The 16,327-nt window shown below is 49.3% G+C and overlaps 1 protein-coding gene across 1 annotated transcript; it reads left to right on the plus strand.

Annotated features, from left to right (window-relative positions):
• Positions 1-637: 637 nt before the first annotated feature.
• On the plus strand, positions 638-13,654 carry LOC149747479 (BPI fold-containing family A member 1-like). The gene is made up of 7 exons (XM_089895427.1): positions 638-723; positions 8,035-8,214; positions 9,687-9,794; positions 10,112-10,261; positions 11,117-11,201; positions 11,818-11,877; positions 13,619-13,654. The coding sequence occupies exons 1-7, from the start codon at positions 638-640 to the stop codon at positions 13,652-13,654; spliced, it is 705 nt and encodes a 234-aa protein (XP_089751553.1).
• Positions 13,655-16,327: the final 2,673 nt, after the last annotated feature.

The following is a 16,327-nucleotide window of genomic DNA, read 5'->3' on the forward strand; positions in this document are numbered from 1 at the left end:
TCTTCCACAATAAATTCTAGCTCTGAAGGGTACAGAGGTCCTTCTGCCTGGGCCCTGAGGTTTGAGTTCCAAAAGTCAGACCTGATGAAGGTCCATCCTGAGACTTGGCTGATGGCTGATAAAGTCCATCCCAAACCCAGGATATGCCTGAGTTTGCTCATCAGCCCAGAAATGCCAGAGAAAACACTCTTTCTTTTCCTGTAATTTGCAGCCAATCGCCTATCCATGGATGTGCTCATCAGTGTGGGGAGGGCCCTGTTGAGAGTTCCCATCCCCTTGTTCATTCAACCCATGTTTATTGAGCACCTAATATGTGCCCAGAACCTTGCTGGGCTCCAAGGGGGTGAAGAAGAACGGTGACAGAGTGGTAAAGTATAAACACTGGCACCAAACAGATCTGAGTTCAAATTTGATTCAGCCCAACGAGAAGTTCCAGGAGGGTATAAACATGTGCGTCAGGGTGACCAATGACCCTCCAGCCCCCAGCACAGGCCTGACACCAAATGTGTGCTCAGCAAATACCCATGGTTAAATAATGGGTGAGTCCTCGTCTTATGACTCCCTAGCTGTATCGGGGACAAGGCATTTTACCTTTTGGTCTCCCTCCCCTGCAAAGTGGGAATAGAAATCTTACACGATGTGGAGCAGCGGGGACCTCACACTGCTGGAGGGAGATGAGTCGCATCTCCACTTTGTAAAACTCGTGGCAACATCCCCTGAAGGGCAACATATTCCTCCCTCTGACCCACAGTCCCGATCCTAGGTACAGAAATACATGCACATGGGCACCGCAAGACATGTCCAACATTGCTCATAGCATCCATAGTCATAATAGCCCCAGAGTGAAAACTCCCTAAATGCCCATCAAAAGAATGGGTAAACAGAATTGGTAAATACCTTGTGGGATCGTCACCAGCGGAATGCTCTACAGTAATGAAAATAACCTACACCCACACAACCACGTGGATGGATCTCACACACCTAACAAAGCCAGGCCCTGAAACACACGTCTCCCATCTATATGAGGCTCAAACACAGCAAACCTAACCCGTGCTGTCAGAGGTCAGGATGGTGGCTACCCCTCAGGGAGAGGGTTAGTGACTGGACGTAGTCGGAGGGCCTTCTGGAGGGCTGGTAACAGTCTGTTTCTTGATCTGGGTGCTGGTTATGGGGAGGGTGTTCAGTTTGTGAAAATTCATTGAGCGGTTCACTTATGTGCATTTTTCTTATGTATGTTATACTTTAACAAAAAATTTTTTTTTGAAAATAAAAACTATTTACCATGCAGGATGTTTGTAGGAGTACATGAAAAGACATTTGCAATATGTTTAGCATCTGCTAGGTCCATGGGCAATACTTATTAAAAGTCATTTAATTCATGGTTAATTATTTGATTAATGACTACTCACTTCTTAAATATAGATTCCTGCCCTCCTCCACCCAAGGAAAGGGAGAGCATACTGAGAAATCAAGGGGAAATACACACACACACACACACACACACACACACACACACACAATAATAGTAGCACATACATCTAAGCACTCTGCATGTGCCAATCTTGGTGTTAGGAGCTTGCATCCAGCATCTCATCAAATCCTCACAGAAACCCCATGAAGTCCAAAACTGCTATCCTATTCATGCATGAGGACACTGAGGCTCAGAGAGGGCAAGCCACTTGCCCAAGGTCACAGAGCCAGGAAATGACCAAGCCGACTGCACTCAAGCAGCCAGACTCCAGAGCCCACAGCCTTGACCACTCTGAATCCCCACTTCAGTCTTCCATCCCTTCCTTCTAACACCCCTATCCCACCCACAACCCCACACTGGGAGAAAAATGTTGAAATCTGCGTTCTGCTAGATTGACAAGCTCAAACAAGGAAGTGTCAACAGCTCAAAGATGAGAATGGGGCAAGAGATACTCATGTCTCCATCTTTCAATTCAGACTCCCTAATCCGAAATGCTTCACTGGGGATCTGCAACCCTAAACACCCATGTTCACACGAATGATTCCCCCTGACAGCCTTGAGTTTACAGGGGTTTTCCAGCTCATGATTCAAAGAGCAAACATGGGAGGGCTGGGCCCCATCCTCCAGCGAGGTTGCCTGGTCCCTTGTGAAGGCAGCTTTTGTCTGTCCTCTTCCTGATCCTTCCAGGGGTGCCTTTCTCAAGGGGCCTCCTTGGGTTTCTCGCATTCTGTTTTCTTTTCATTTTGAGGTTCACAGAGCTGTGGACTCATTGTGTTTTCTCCTGGAGGAGCTTGTTTCACAATGGACCTCTATTATGATACTGGGGTCTGGGGTTGGGGGCGGTAATTGAAGCAGAAATTCAGCCCCAAATACTCAGAAGCTTGCTCCAGGCCCTGCTCACCTGTGCTTGTAACTTCCAAGCCCTTCCGTACAGAGTTCTGACTCCCAGGGAAGAGAACCAGCATCCCACCCCCAAGTTCTGGAAAAACGACCTTGCATAGTTCAGAGGCCCTTGAAAAATAAAATGAACTCTGCCCTTTAGAAATGGATCTCATGGTTTTTCTGACCGGACTGGATGGATATTTATTAAAATAAAAAGGGAAGTGGCAGGACTCTAGATGTTAATTTTTCCTTTTAGTTCATCTGTATTTTCTCGATTTTTCACCAGTGAACCCATGTTCATTAGCAATAATATAAAATGGATATACAGAGAACCACAAACACTGGATATACAGAGAAGAGGTAGCTTCCTTATTCGATCTGTAACTAACCCATTCTTCTTTACAGTAACCACTTATTAGAGGGGAAACACTACATTTTCAGTCTATTTTAAACCATAGTTCAATTCAGTACATAAAAATGGATCCCTTGATTCGCAAAATGATACCAGTAAAGGCTCCCAAACACAGTCATAATCTGATACGTAGGAAGAAAAGGGCATGACCTCCAGTTTCTGACAAACACGTTGGGGAGGCATTGATGTCGCCAATGCGGAAAACACTGTCTTGAAATGTTAGCTGGGTGTCCGTCCATGCTTCCTGATGCCCCATGACCCTTGCCCTGCTCAGGGCACTGGAACAAACAGTACCTGTGTTTCAAGGAAGGGCAACTTCAGCAGAAGCAGAGAGAAGGCTTTCGAGTCTACAAAGCCTGGGTCTCTGACAAAACAGCAGTGACAGAGAACAGATCAGTGGTTGCCAGTTGCAGGGGAAGAGGGAGGGGGTAACTATGAAAGGGCAGCATGAGTGTATTTTGGGGGTGATGGAACTGTTCTGTATTATTGTATTATTGTGGCTACATAAAACTATTCATGTGGGCTTCCCTGGTGGTGCAGTGGTTGAGAGTCTGCCTGCCGATGCAGGGGACACGGGTTCGTGCCCCGATCCGGGAGGATCCCACATGCCGCAGAGCGGCTGGGCCCGTGAGCCATGGCCGCTGAGCCTGCGCGTCCGGAGCCTGTGCTCCGCAACAGGAGAGGCCACAACAGTGAGAGGCCCACGTACCGCAAAAAAAACAACAACTATTCATGTGTTAAACTCATTGAATTATACACCCAAAAAAAGTCAATTTTACTGTAGGTTAAATTTTTTTAAAGACTGAGTTGTTTTGTTTGTTTGTTTGTTTTAGTTATAAGATACTATTTCTCTTTTCACTCTCTCTCCCTTTTTTATCGGCCGTACCCTGCGGCTTACAGTATCTTAGTTCCCCCACCAGGGATTGAACCCAGGCCACGGCAGTGAAAGTGCTGAATCCTAACCACTGAACTGTCAGGGAATTCCTAAAGCCTGGGTTTTTCAATTTCAAAATTTGGGGCATAGTAGACATTAAGAATAGCATATACATGATGAATTGAAGCAAGGTTTCCTGCCCTCAGGACTAGAAAATTTCCCATGTTGGGTTGGTGGAGTGTGAGGGTCCAAGAGAAATTGAAGAGAAAATAGTTCTAGTGGGTTCTGAGAAGTGTCTCATGGCCTTGCTTCTCCCCAGGCAAACCTTGACGTGGGAGGAGGACAACAGAAACCCCAAGTCAACGTGCGGGATTCCAGAACAGAGGGATTCTGTGTCCACATTCCCTTCCAGAACCAGGAGAGGTGGCAGGACCCCAGGGAGAGAAAGTTAACTGGCAGGTCTCAGTAGTTCCAGGCAGATGGGCTGCGGCAGTCCCCCGGGATCCTGCCTGAGACACAGAACAATTTTGGGTGTCCAGCAAGGGTGTCCAGTAAAAAGTAAAGGCTAGGGCTTCCCTGGTGGTGCAGGGGTTGAGAGTCCGCCTGCCGATGCCGGGGACACGGGCTCGTGCCCCGGTCCGGGAAGATCCCACACGCCGCGGAGCAGCTGGGCCCGTGAGCCATGGCCGCTGAGCCTGCGCGTCCGGAGCCTGTGCTCCACAACGGGAGAGGCCACAACAGTGAGAGCCCCGCGTACCGCAAAAAAAAAAAGTAAAGACTAAATTCGAAGGGGCCTTTTGGATGGGAGGGAAGCACAGCATCTTGGCATCAAGGGGTCAGATGGCATATGGCTGCTTCTATATTTCCAGTCAAAACAGGGACAGGACAGCCTTCTTCAGATGCCTTGGCACAAATAAAGCCCCTGGAACAGAAATAAAATCCCAGGGGGAAATGGGGAAGTTTTTGTTACTCAGCAAAATGGCATGTGAAATGCTAAACTATACATACATTAGAAAAAAAATATGTAGGGGAGTTCGCTGGTGGCCTTGTGGTTAGGATTCAGAGCTTTCACTGCGGAGGCCCAGGCTAGATCCCTGGTCAGGGAACCATCCCACATGCTGCGTGGCATGGCGCAGCCAATAAGCAAATAAATAAATAAATGAAGGGATTATGTATTAAAAAAAAAAATGTAGGGACCTCCCTGGCAGTCCAATGGTTAAGACTTTGCCTTTCAATGAAGGAGGTGCGGGTTCGATCCCTGGTTGGGGAGCTAAGATCCCAGAGGCCTTGCGGCCAAAAAAACAAAACATAAAATATAAGCAATATTGTAACAAATTCAATAAAGACTTTAGAAAATGGTCCACATCAAAAAAAATCTTCAAAAAAAAATGTAGACACATGAGTTTATGAACTGAAGTTCATACCCCATCCCCAGACATTATCCCCCACAACCCTGTGAGGTAGATATTATCCTCCCATTTTACAGATGAGGAAACTGAAGTTCAAAGGTTTGGAGGGACTTGCCCAGGGTCACAGGATTTGAACCAGGGCAATATGCGCCCATATCCATCCCCTTTCTGCCGTAACACAAATGCAGCCTCCTAGCTTCAAACCAGCAGCTGTTAGCTGTCCAGTAACAGACTTGAATCCATTCTTTGGCTTATCTGCTTCCATTTCCCCCCAAAATAGTGGCAACCTGACCCAAACCACAAGAGTTGTACCAAGATAACATAAAAGGGGACCCCTTTGAGGATGACTGACAACATACAAGCTGTGGGAAGAGTCTGGTGAGCGCTTGAATGGATGATTGAGTTCAAGGCCATGGCCCAGCCCCTTGGAGGCATCGGCCAGACTCTCACAGGAAGTGGGAGCAGCTCCAGTGAAGGTCTGACATGAGGGGAAGGCAGCGTGGCTCACTGATTACAGGGGCATCAGACACAGGGGAGAATTCTGACACCACTCACTCGCTGTGTGTCCCTGGGAAGTAATCACCTTCTCTGAACCTTAGTCTCCTTATCTGACATTTGAGGTTCAACAATATCAAGCACTCATGACAAAGATGAAGTTCAAGTATGGAAAGCACCTGGCACAGAGTAGGTGGTCCATAAATGTGCATTTCGCCCTTCTCTCTCCGCTTTTGCTTTTAATATGCTCTCACTGGACTAGGGCCTGGACCTCCCTGTGCCTCGTTTTTTCACCTGTAAAATAGACTCCAAAGGCCCAAGTGGTGGTAACAAATGCCTCATTACTTCATTTGGGGAAGGGAAGAAGAAAGGGTAAGGGTAGAGACCAGGATGTCACACAATCCCTCAGGCCTGGGAAACTGGAAAGCATTTTCCAGGCTATAAAAGTGGGAGGCATGACATTCACAGACATGGGGATGCAAAACGGTCAGAGCGTGCCCAAGGCATCCTCATCTCTCAGCCCAGTGATTAAGAGAAAGGACTAGAGCGTGAATGCCTAGGCCCCATGCCCACTGTGAGACTCTGGACATGTCACCTCACACTACGAGCCTCAGTTTCCCCCTTGTAGAATGGACGTACTCATTCCCATCCCACACAGGGTTGTGAGGGGCTGGAGGTGAAAAACGATGCCGCACCTGGCATTCAGCAAGAGCTTGGCAAGTATTAGCTGTTGACACTGTTTTTATTGTTATTATTATCCAATGGGTTGAGTCCTAATGATACTGACCAGGGTTTTTGGCCTTCCTTAATCAACAGAAATTGACTAGAGGCCAGACAAGAAATTCAGGCAAGCCTTTATGGGGGCCCCTGCTGCAGCAGGGGGTAGTGAAAACTAGTAACAGGTTCCCTTGCTCACCCCCCCCGGGAGGCAGGGCAACCTGGTTCCTTCTATGGGGTGAGGGTAGGGGTGCGTCCAGGGGTCAGGCTAGAGGGGTGGCTTACGTAGTTTGCCCACCCCTCTGGTGGTGTTGAGTTCAGGGGACATGCGCAGTACTCTGTTTTTGCTCCTGGCTCTTCAGAAGTGGCAGATGGGTTTTAGGTCCTTTTGTATCTTGTTGTCCATAATTTGCCCCAACTGCCCATGCACGTGGTTATGTTTAGTCCCTTATAGTTTGTTTGTATTTTGTTGCTTGAGGAGACATTTGTCCAGGTGCAAGCACTGCAGCAAAGAGTCCCAGGTCCCAGGCCCCAGCCTATCTCATTAACTCTGCCCCCTCCTCTCTGTGTCCTTGGGCACCTGTCCACACTGGGTCTCAGTTTTCTCCTCTGCAAAGGAGGAACAGCAACCCCTCCCTCCAGGGTTCTGTGAGGATGTGTAGCCCCCAGCATGTGACTGTCACGCAATTAGGATTCAGAAACCAGGACACCCCTGCCCTGGAACTGAGGGGTGCCCCAGATATAGGGAAATCAGAGACAGTTTGACTCTTTTTTGACATTTTGGGAGCAAGAGCCCTCCAACTGGAGAAGAATAATTGGACCAGGAAGGGAAAAGGCCTGGATATGAGATTGAGGTCCCTTCCTGGGCTCCACCGGCTGCCTCTCCCAGTGTTTCCAAATGTGATCTTCAGGCCACCTCAGAGCGTGGGTCCCCAGCCTCAGTCCCACACGTGAAACCATGAAGTCTTGAGTAACATCCCCATCTCAAGTTTTCCTCTGTTTAACTTGTCAATCAAACGGCTTAACTGTCCCACCTACTAATGTGATTGGCAATTATTTACTTTGGAGAGTAATTATTACTTTGGTGTCTTACTTTGAAAGACACCACCAGATTGCAGAATTCTGAGTTATCTCGAAACCCATCATTCAACTCCTCGTTTCCGGATTCCCACACTATAAAAGAGGCTGCCTCCTCAGCAGTAGCCAGCAGGGAAGAGGAGACCAAGACATCTGCTGGGACGTCTGAGAAGCCAGGTGAGATCTGCCCATTCCGTCCCCCGCCCCTCCGCTGCCTGAGTGTGGAGGACTCAACCCAAAGCCTGGCTCAGAGGAAACGTGTTAGTTATTGCTATTCACTCCCTGGTGTGCAGGGGCAGGGGCAGGTGGTGGATGGGTTCCTCACTTGTATTCGTGCCACAGTGGACCTGTCATTCTTTCCACAGATACTGAATGAGAAGATGTTTCAAACTGGGCGCCTTGTTGTCTTCTGTGGGCTGCTGGCCCAGACCATGGTCCTGCTGGAAGCCCTGACCTTGCCCCCGGACCAGACACTGCCCTTGCCTATGACTCCATCCCTGGCCTTGAGTCCCACAGATCTTGCTGGAAGCTTGACAAGTGGTAAGTGAGAGTCTGTGATAACCTCCTTCAGGGGTGTGTGTGTATGTCTGTGTTTGTGTGTGTGTGTGTGTGTGTGTGTGTGTGTGTGGTTGGTTGGGAAGAGAGATAAAAGGGGGCAAGGACTGAGGACCCATAATTGTCAGATCTGACCCCCAAGGGCCCCATACCCATTTCCAGCTCTCAGCGATGGCCTGCTCTCCGAGGATCTATTGGACATTCTCGAAAACCTTCCGCTCTCGGACATCCTGAAGACTGGAGGGAACTCTCCCAGTCGCCTGCGGGGGGGCCTGCTTGGGAAAGTGCCCTTACTGACTCCTCTCCTGAACAACATCGTTGAGTGAGTAGCTCTAAAATAGGGCCTTGGACCCCACCGGAGAACCCCAGTTGGAGATCTAACAGCCCCAGGCAGTGGCCCTGAAGGGGGGTGGGGGGTGATCTGAACATGAGGCCAGGACTCAGGCTGAGACCTTCCTCACAGTCTGGCAGGGAACACCAGCCCTCCTGAACTAGCAATTGCCCCCAGTCCTAAAGCGCGTCCTGAGTCCCCAGCATCATCTATAATCCTCACCATAGTCCTCTGAGGTCAATTTAATAATCCCTAGTTTACAGATGGAAAAACTGAGGCACAGAAAGGTGCCTGTGATCACACCACAGGAGTGATGCAGAGTGAGGGTTCTAACTCTAACTGACTTAAGTCCAAAGCCAAGGTCTTTTCCACTATATTACAGTAATTTTGTTCTCCTCACCTGTGAAATCCCTTAGAACACTGTGGCCTTTGATGTAAGCAAGAAAGTGTAAGCTACTCTCCTCAGTGACATCATTATGTGATGTCCGTGGAACAATCCAAGATGAACAATCCAGGAGCCACCTGAGAGCTCTCTAAGCAAGGAGCAATAGTAGAAAGTTTGATGCCAGTGAGCTGGCAAAGCCTAGATCCTTCATAGGACTGGGTCAGAGCTATTCTCATGATTCCTACCCACCCAGGTGCTTGCCCCTGACTAGAAGACAGATAGGTAGGCTTGAGTTTGATTTTTATATTCACCGCGTACTTGCTGGGTGACCTGGGGCAAGGCAATCAGTCTCTCTGGGCTTGGTTTCTTCATCTGTAAAACGAAGATTATGGTACCCACAGAGAAAAACTGTTGGGAGGACTGAAAAGATGTAGATCACCTGGCTCAGTGGCTGGCTCAGAGAAGAGACTTACTTCCACCCTCTCTCCATTCTCCCTGACTTCCTGCTTCTCCATCTCCATGATAAACATTGTTGATTGACCTGCCATTGAAGAACTTGGCAGGATGAGTGATTCCTACCATAAATGTTTGTGAAGGACTTACTCCAATTGCCCGGACTCCAATAGCCACTTACCCATCCATCCATCTATTTGTCCATCCTCCCTCCATCTAACCACTTACTCTTCCATGCATCCACCCACATATCCATCTACCCCCCGGCTCATCAGCCTACAAAGTCAACCAATATAGAGTGGGCCCTTTCTTTGTAAGGCTCTGAGCTGGCATACAGGATGAAAATATAACCCAGACACAGTCTCTATCCTGGAATACCTTATAGACTTGAGATGAGGAGAGGGTCATGTGTGTGTCTGGATCTGACCCAGGGCAGAGTTTGGGAAAAATTGATGTGAGACTGGAAACCCATGTGGCTTTTGCTGCAAGACTCCCCTCCTATCTCCTCCATCCCATCTCATGGGTAGCTCCCACTCTGGGACGGGTAAGGTGGAGTTAGGTGTGGTTTCTAGATTTAGAACTAGAGGAGTTAATGTTTCTCCCCCCAATGTTGCTCCCTGGGCAGTTTGAAGACCACTGATCCCCAGCTGCTGGAACCTGTCCTCCTGAAGAGCCCTGATGGCCATTGTCTCTATGTCACCATCCCTCTGGCCATGGTCCTCCATGTGAAAATGTGAGTGTGTCCCAAGGGGGAATGGGAGGATGGCTCACCAGAGGAGACCCTGATGATCTTGGGTAGTCAAAAAGAAAAAAGGTGTTGGAGTCTGTCTAACAGACCTGAGCCTCCAACTTCAGCTCATTTGCTGCCATGCTGAGTGATCTTGAGTCACTTGGGAAACTCATTTAACCTCTGTGAGCCTTGGTTTCCTCTGCTGGGAAATGAGACGAGTACAGCTGTGGGCAAGGTGGCTGGCATTTCTGTCAAGGAGAAAAGCCTCCTCTGCCTTGGGATGTGGTGAGACCAGCTGCAACAGAGTGTCTTCTCTACAGGCCCTTGGTTGGAAGTCCATTGAAGCTGGCTGTGAAGCTAAACATCACTTCAGAACTCTTAGCTGTGAAAGATGAACAGGAGAAGTTCCACCTCGTCCATTGCAACTGCACTTTCTCCCCTGGCAGCCTGCAAATCTCCCTGCTTGATGGGTGAGGCCAGAGGGGTGGCTACTCCTGTCCAGAAACAATAGGATGGGATGATGGATGGTTGGGAAGATAGAACAATGGGAGAATGGATGAGTGGGAGGGTGGAAGGGTGAGAAGGTGGATAAGCGGATGGATGGATGGATGCATGGAAGGATGGATGAGTAGGTAAATGGTCACTTATCCCTTCTTAGGCCAGGCTGACCAATTCTGTACTGGATTAGGCAACAAGAAATCTGAGTTCAAGCCCCATCTACCTGAGGGGTGTGGCAAGAGATGGAGGGCTTCCTGTGTGAACTTGAACAGTGCTTCCCCAACCTGAGTCTCAGCTTTCTCAGATAACTGCAATATGGAGCTACTTTGGCATTATTGACAGAATCCTCTAAAATAATAGATGTGACATGCTTTGTGCCAGTAAAGGGTAAAATAGCTATGGAGCCTACCTGGGTTACTATTTCAGTTACTGCTGCAAGGGAGATGGAGGCAGGGATAATATACAGGAGTCGTCCCCATCATGGCTCACGTTTACTGAACACATGTGTTGTGCATCACACGTATCATCTCATTGAGTCCTCATGACAACTAAATACTAAGCACTGTTCATTCATCTATGGATTCTACAAAGCCTTATTGAACACCTACTGTGTCCTGGAACTGTGGGTTTATTCTACACGTACCTGGTGTGTGCGCTGCTGTGCAGTGTAGCACTCCCTTTGGATGTGCCCCTTGTTGTGGATCGTGTGGGTGTGGATGCATGAGGCCAGGTTCCATTACTCGGTGCTGAGTCTGCAGTGGGCACATACAAGTGCTTCTCCATACCAGCCTCAGGCCCCTGCACTGTCCGTGGCTTTTCTCTTTCAGATTGGGCGCCCTCCCCAGTGAAAGCCTTATTGACAACATCACTGGGATCTTGAATAATGTCCTTCCTGGGCTGGTGCAGGGCAAGGTAAGTGAGTACAAGAGGGGGCTCCTGACCTTTGGCTTTTAGAGCTTCTCAGGCTAAAAGAAGCCCCTGGGGTGAGCTTTTCTGAGCCTCTCAGTTTAATAAGTAAATTCCATCCATCAGTCTATCTGTCCATTGATCCATCTGTCCACGTTTCTTCCTTTCATCCTTCAAAATGTGTTGATTGGTTTCTGCTCTGGGCCAGGCCCTGTGTGTGTCCACACTACAGCTGAAACAGAAGGGCTTCTGCCCCAAGAAGCTCCCAGGCCACCCCCACTATGGCTGCAGACCAGGCCCACCCAGCCTATGCTTCGATGCCTCCTATAACCAGAAACTCACCCTCCCAGGGTAGTCCACCCTGTTCAGAAGCAGGTGCCAGATCACAGAGCGAACAACAGTTCACTGCGTGATTGGGCGCCTCACCCATGCCTTCAGTTCCTCCTTCCACCCAGTGTGGATGTGTGAACATTCATCCGTGGGACTGCTTCGAATCAGACACTCTCAGATACAGAAAAATGATGGACGACCTCCCCAGAGAATGCATACTGGGGATGCTGTTGCTGCCAGGCTCTCCCTAAGGTGCCACTTTGCCTAACTCTCCTCTCTGCCCCTGGGTCAGGTGTGCCCTCTGGTCAGTGAGGCTCTCGATCACTTGGACGCCACTCTAGTACATTCCACTGTCAGTAAGTACCTGCTTCCAAGCCCTCTCTCCCCACTGCAGGAGCAGGAATTTCCCCCAGGGAGCTCTGTCCCTGCACACGTGGGACAGCTAGGTCCCTCCAGCCTCAACTCTCCCCATTTCCGATTTCTTCTTTGCCTTGAATTATCCAGATCATGTTGAGGCAGAGACTATATCTCCCCACATCAGCCCTGACGCTGAGAACAGCTGGGCTGCTTGGTGGAGGCGGTACGGTCCCCTCCAAGCCCTGCCTGAGCGTGGTTGGATCTCAGAGTTCCCATTCCCTAGTCCCAGGCCTCCGGAGGACTGTGGAGGTCCCTGGGCTCCTTCACTCTGGTCTGTGGTTATTGTTTCTTCATTTTCCAGACGCACTGATGTACGGGCTGGAATCAAAGTCTCAGCCTTCCAGGAAGGGACCTGGCCTGTGCTGAGCTGAGTGAGTATTGCAACCCACTCTGCAGGATTTGGGAGCTGGCTGTTCTTCTCCTGGTGGGGGCAGCAGGGGGCTTGGGACAGTGACATCCAAAGAGAGAGACAAACAGCCACATAGACATACACCAAGATGCACAGAGAAGTCCACAGAAATGCTGACAGAGTTGGAGAGACACAGGCGGCACCGCAACACAGCTACAAAGAGAAACACACATGGTCGTGGATACGTGCACACACACACACACACACACAAATGCCCGAACACACATATGGTCACTCAGACAGACACACAGAGGCACACACTCTCATGTCAGCACACGCACACATGTACACACACATGCAAACGCGCCACGCACTAATGGACACACAGACACACACTCACTCAAGCACATGCACAAGAAGCCCCCTGACCCCGGGCCTCAGGGTCAAGATCACCACAGCCTTAGGGTCTCAGCCTCCTCCCCACCCTCTGGAGGGGGGTGTTGAGGATGGGCCAATACCAGCAAGACTCAGGGACTTCGAGTCTCCATTCCAGCTGGGGTCTTGTCCCAACAGAACCATTTCCTGCTGCTCGATCCACGCCCTGCCCAGCACCTGAGGGCTCACAGAAGGCTGGCCCGTGTCCTGGACCATGACACGGCCATGTTTGGAAACCAGAGCAGCCTCCTCTCCAAGGAAACTTCTTCCCCTTCTTTCCCACCAAGCATATGTCACATTCCACGTTCGTCACCAAATAAAGCTGTCCTTTCTCTGCACAAGGTGCCTTGTCATCCTTCACCATCGCTGGAGGGCTCATAGTTGGGAAAGCGCCCTGGCCTGAGTGGTTGGAGCTGTAGAACAGAGTTTGGACCTTACATTGGAAATCTTAATGGTCTTAGGCAGGACGGGAAGATGTTCAGATGGGTGTGGATTTCAGAGAGACTGCTCTGGGGTTCCTAGGATGGGTGGACAGGGTGTTGGGTAGATGTAACACTCCAGGCAAAAGTGATGATACACAAGATACCACGCAAGAAGTGAAAATGGTAGATTAGAGAGATGTTCAGGAGGTGGACCTGGAAGGGTGGAGGTGAGGGAGCAGGTGAGGCTCCCGTCCGTGTCTCAGGTGGGGAATCCCAAAGGTAACTGGAAATATGGGAGGACGAGTTGATTTCAGCAGGAATATTATGCCTTTTAGCTGTGGCCCTGCTATGTGAAAGTGCCTGGGGGACCTCGAGGGAGACATCCAGGAGGCTGATAGATACACGTCCTCTACCACCTCTCTTTTGCCTACTTGCACCCAGTCATACTGGCCTCTTCTCTGCTCTCTCAGCAAGAGGGTGATGAAGATGACAAGGAGGAAGTATAGGAGGAAGGACGAACTGGTCCAGAATGTTCATTGCTGAAAGCCTTGGGAAAGATAAGCACAGAGAAGGGTCATTTGAGTTGCATACAAAAAGATTATTGATGCCCTGGGTGAGAGTCATATTTTTAGAGGAAGAAACCTGATTTTAAGGAACTGAGAAGAAAGGGATGTAAGGAAGTTGAGACTGTGAATACAGGTTAGATTTATGAAAACTTGGATGCAAGAAGGAAGAAGAAGGGCTACCCAGGCTGGGGGACATTGTCCCCTCAAATAAAAAATAAATATGCGGGCTTCCCTGGTGGCGAAGTGGTTGAGAATCTACCTGCCAATGCAGGGGACACAGGTTCGATCCCTGGTCTGGGAAGATCCCACATGCCGTGGAGCAGCTAGGCCCGTGAGCCACAACTACTGAGCCTGCGCTCTGCAACAAGAGAGGCCGGGATAGTGAGAGGCCTGCGCACCACGATGAAGAGTGGCCCCTGCTTGCCGCAACTAGAGAAAGCCCTCGTACAGAAACGAAGACCCAACACAGCCAAAAATAAAAATAAATAAATAAATAAAATAAATTTTTAAAAAAATCACTGTTTCATTTTAAATAAATAATAAATAAATAATAAATAAATGTGCTTTCACTGTTTGAGGTCCTTAGAGGATCAGCCCCACCCTTTCACTCCACAGCTGAGGCCTTGAGTTGTATGTGAATGACTTGCACAAGGTCACAGAGTAACAAAAAGGCAAATCAAGGACGGAAACATCATAGACATCGAGAGACCCCACTGACCCTGTGAGAATGAACAGATTCAGGCTGGTGTTTCTCATCTCCTGCCAAACACCTGCCATCGTGTCCGGACCCACCACTATCTCCACTTGCCAGTGCCACCAACCAACATGGCGTCAGGGGACGACAGTCCCGTGGTTCAGAACTGCAAGAAGGCTTACTGTAGGAAACCAGCATGCGTCTTCTGGTGAGGATTTAAGAGGGGAAACGTCTTCCACACTCACAGAAGCAGAAGATCTTTGAGCTCAGGATGAGTGGTTAAATTCTGTAAGCAGCTGAATGATTGCTATGACTGTGAAAGACCTGAAATACAGAAAGGACCTTCCAGACTGGAAACCGGCAATTAGGATCTGACTTGCAGAGAACCCAGGCATTAACTACCTTCATGTCCTCTCTGGGCAAGCATTAGGTCAGGACTGAGAGTGCCCCAGGGCTGAGGCCCCAAGAATCAAGGTGGATAAAGACGGGCACATACACACACCTGGGACTCTCAACACTGGTCCTGCTGCCCTCTGACCATGGCTCCAAACTGCATTCCTGCCTGGACACACACCCACCGTCCATCTCTGGATACTATTTTCTTCCTACTGCTCCCTGGACTTCTTCCTATAGCCCACTGATGGGTCCTCCCCTCCCCTAACAATTTCAATTCCTAATTAACTGGCCTAAGATTCCCCTGGATACAAGTGACCTGGTTGATCAGAACACATTTATGACTTATAATAGGACATTTTCACATTTTAAAAGCTCTTCAGAAGGATGTCAGTGGCAATGGCAGATTAAAGACCTCCAAAAATTCTCTCCTACATAAAAGCAATCAGAAAACCGGCAAAAATTGTCCGAACCAATTTTTTCAGACTCTGGAAATTAACCAAAGGCTTGCAGCAATCCGGGGCTGGGATTGGGGGTGTGTTTATTCAATAAAAAATGGCTGAATCTTGGTCAGAACAGCAAGCTTTGTGACATTTTTGGTTTGTTTTGTTTTGTTTTGCGTTTCGCGGGCCTCCCACTGCTGCGGCCTCTCCCATTGCGGAGCACAGGCTCCAGACGCACAGGCTCAGCGGCCATGGCTCACGGGCCCAGCCGCTCCGTGGCACGCGGGATCCTCCCGGACCGGGGCACGAACCCGCGCTCCCCGCATCGGCAGGCGGACTCTCAACCACTGTGCCACCAGGGAAGCCCAGCTTTGTGACATTTTACTTACACATCTCCCACTTTCCAGCTCCACAGTAGACTTGAAAACCAAAAGCCCATAATCTTGGTGAAAACCGTTAGCCTGGCACAGCCACAGAAGGTCGGCAGAAGGGGATTGATTAGAACAACTTCAAAGCCTCAGGGAGCGATCTGTTAGCTCCCTGGAGGACCCCATTCTCAAGGCTGTCTTTACTTGGCCTGACTCAGAGTTCAGCCAGTCAGTATGAATCATCTTTTCCCCAGGGACATTTGTCAAAATGGTAGACAGGCCTTAAGACTGGGTCCCCAGGAGTCTTTAACTCTCAAGCTAGTCCACATTCAAGTCTTCAGGAACTTGTCATAATTACCTTTTAAACGTTCCTGCCAGTCACCGGCTCCAGCAGCCTCTGCTTCAGGGAAGATGACCTTGACTATAATTCTATGTGTTTATCTCTCTCCAGATTTCAGGATGGCTGTTTGCCCTATGACCTCAATTCTCTGATGGATCTAAGCATGGATTTTCAGTTCACTGAGCCCTTTTCTTGTTGTGAGGATGGGAGTGACAACTTCCAAGCTCTGTATGTGTGAGAGCTGAAGTTAGAAGTCTGAGTTTGCCATAGTTTTCACCAGTTAGTTTCGTTTCGCTAGAGGATGGGCCCCCAGTGTCCCCCATACTGCCATCCTGAAAGTGAGACTTCTCCGGAAGTTGTTAGCCATTATTTCTT

This window comes from Delphinapterus leucas, chromosome 15 (assembly GCF_059928025.1).
Source record: "Delphinapterus leucas isolate spDelLeu-1000000601 "Yukka" chromosome 15, BTC_Dleu_Yukka2, whole genome shotgun sequence".
In the NCBI taxonomy this organism is placed as follows: domain Eukaryota; kingdom Metazoa; phylum Chordata; class Mammalia; order Artiodactyla; family Monodontidae; genus Delphinapterus; species Delphinapterus leucas.

What these genes read in the sequence shown, in the direction of transcription:
- LOC149747479 (XM_089895427.1), top strand. Translation starts at nt 638, where the DNA reads ATGTGGAGCAGCGGGGACCTCACACTGCTGGAGGGAGATGAGTCGCAT. An exon ending in ATGGTCCTCCATGTGAAAAT is followed by an intron (nt 9,795 to 10,111) that starts GTGAGTGTGTCC and finishes TCTTCTCTACAG; the next exon opens with GCCCTTGGTTGGAAGTCCAT. An exon ending in CAAATCTCCCTGCTTGATGG is followed by an intron (nt 10,262 to 11,116) that starts GTGAGGCCAGAG and finishes TTTCTCTTTCAG; the next exon opens with ATTGGGCGCCCTCCCCAGTG.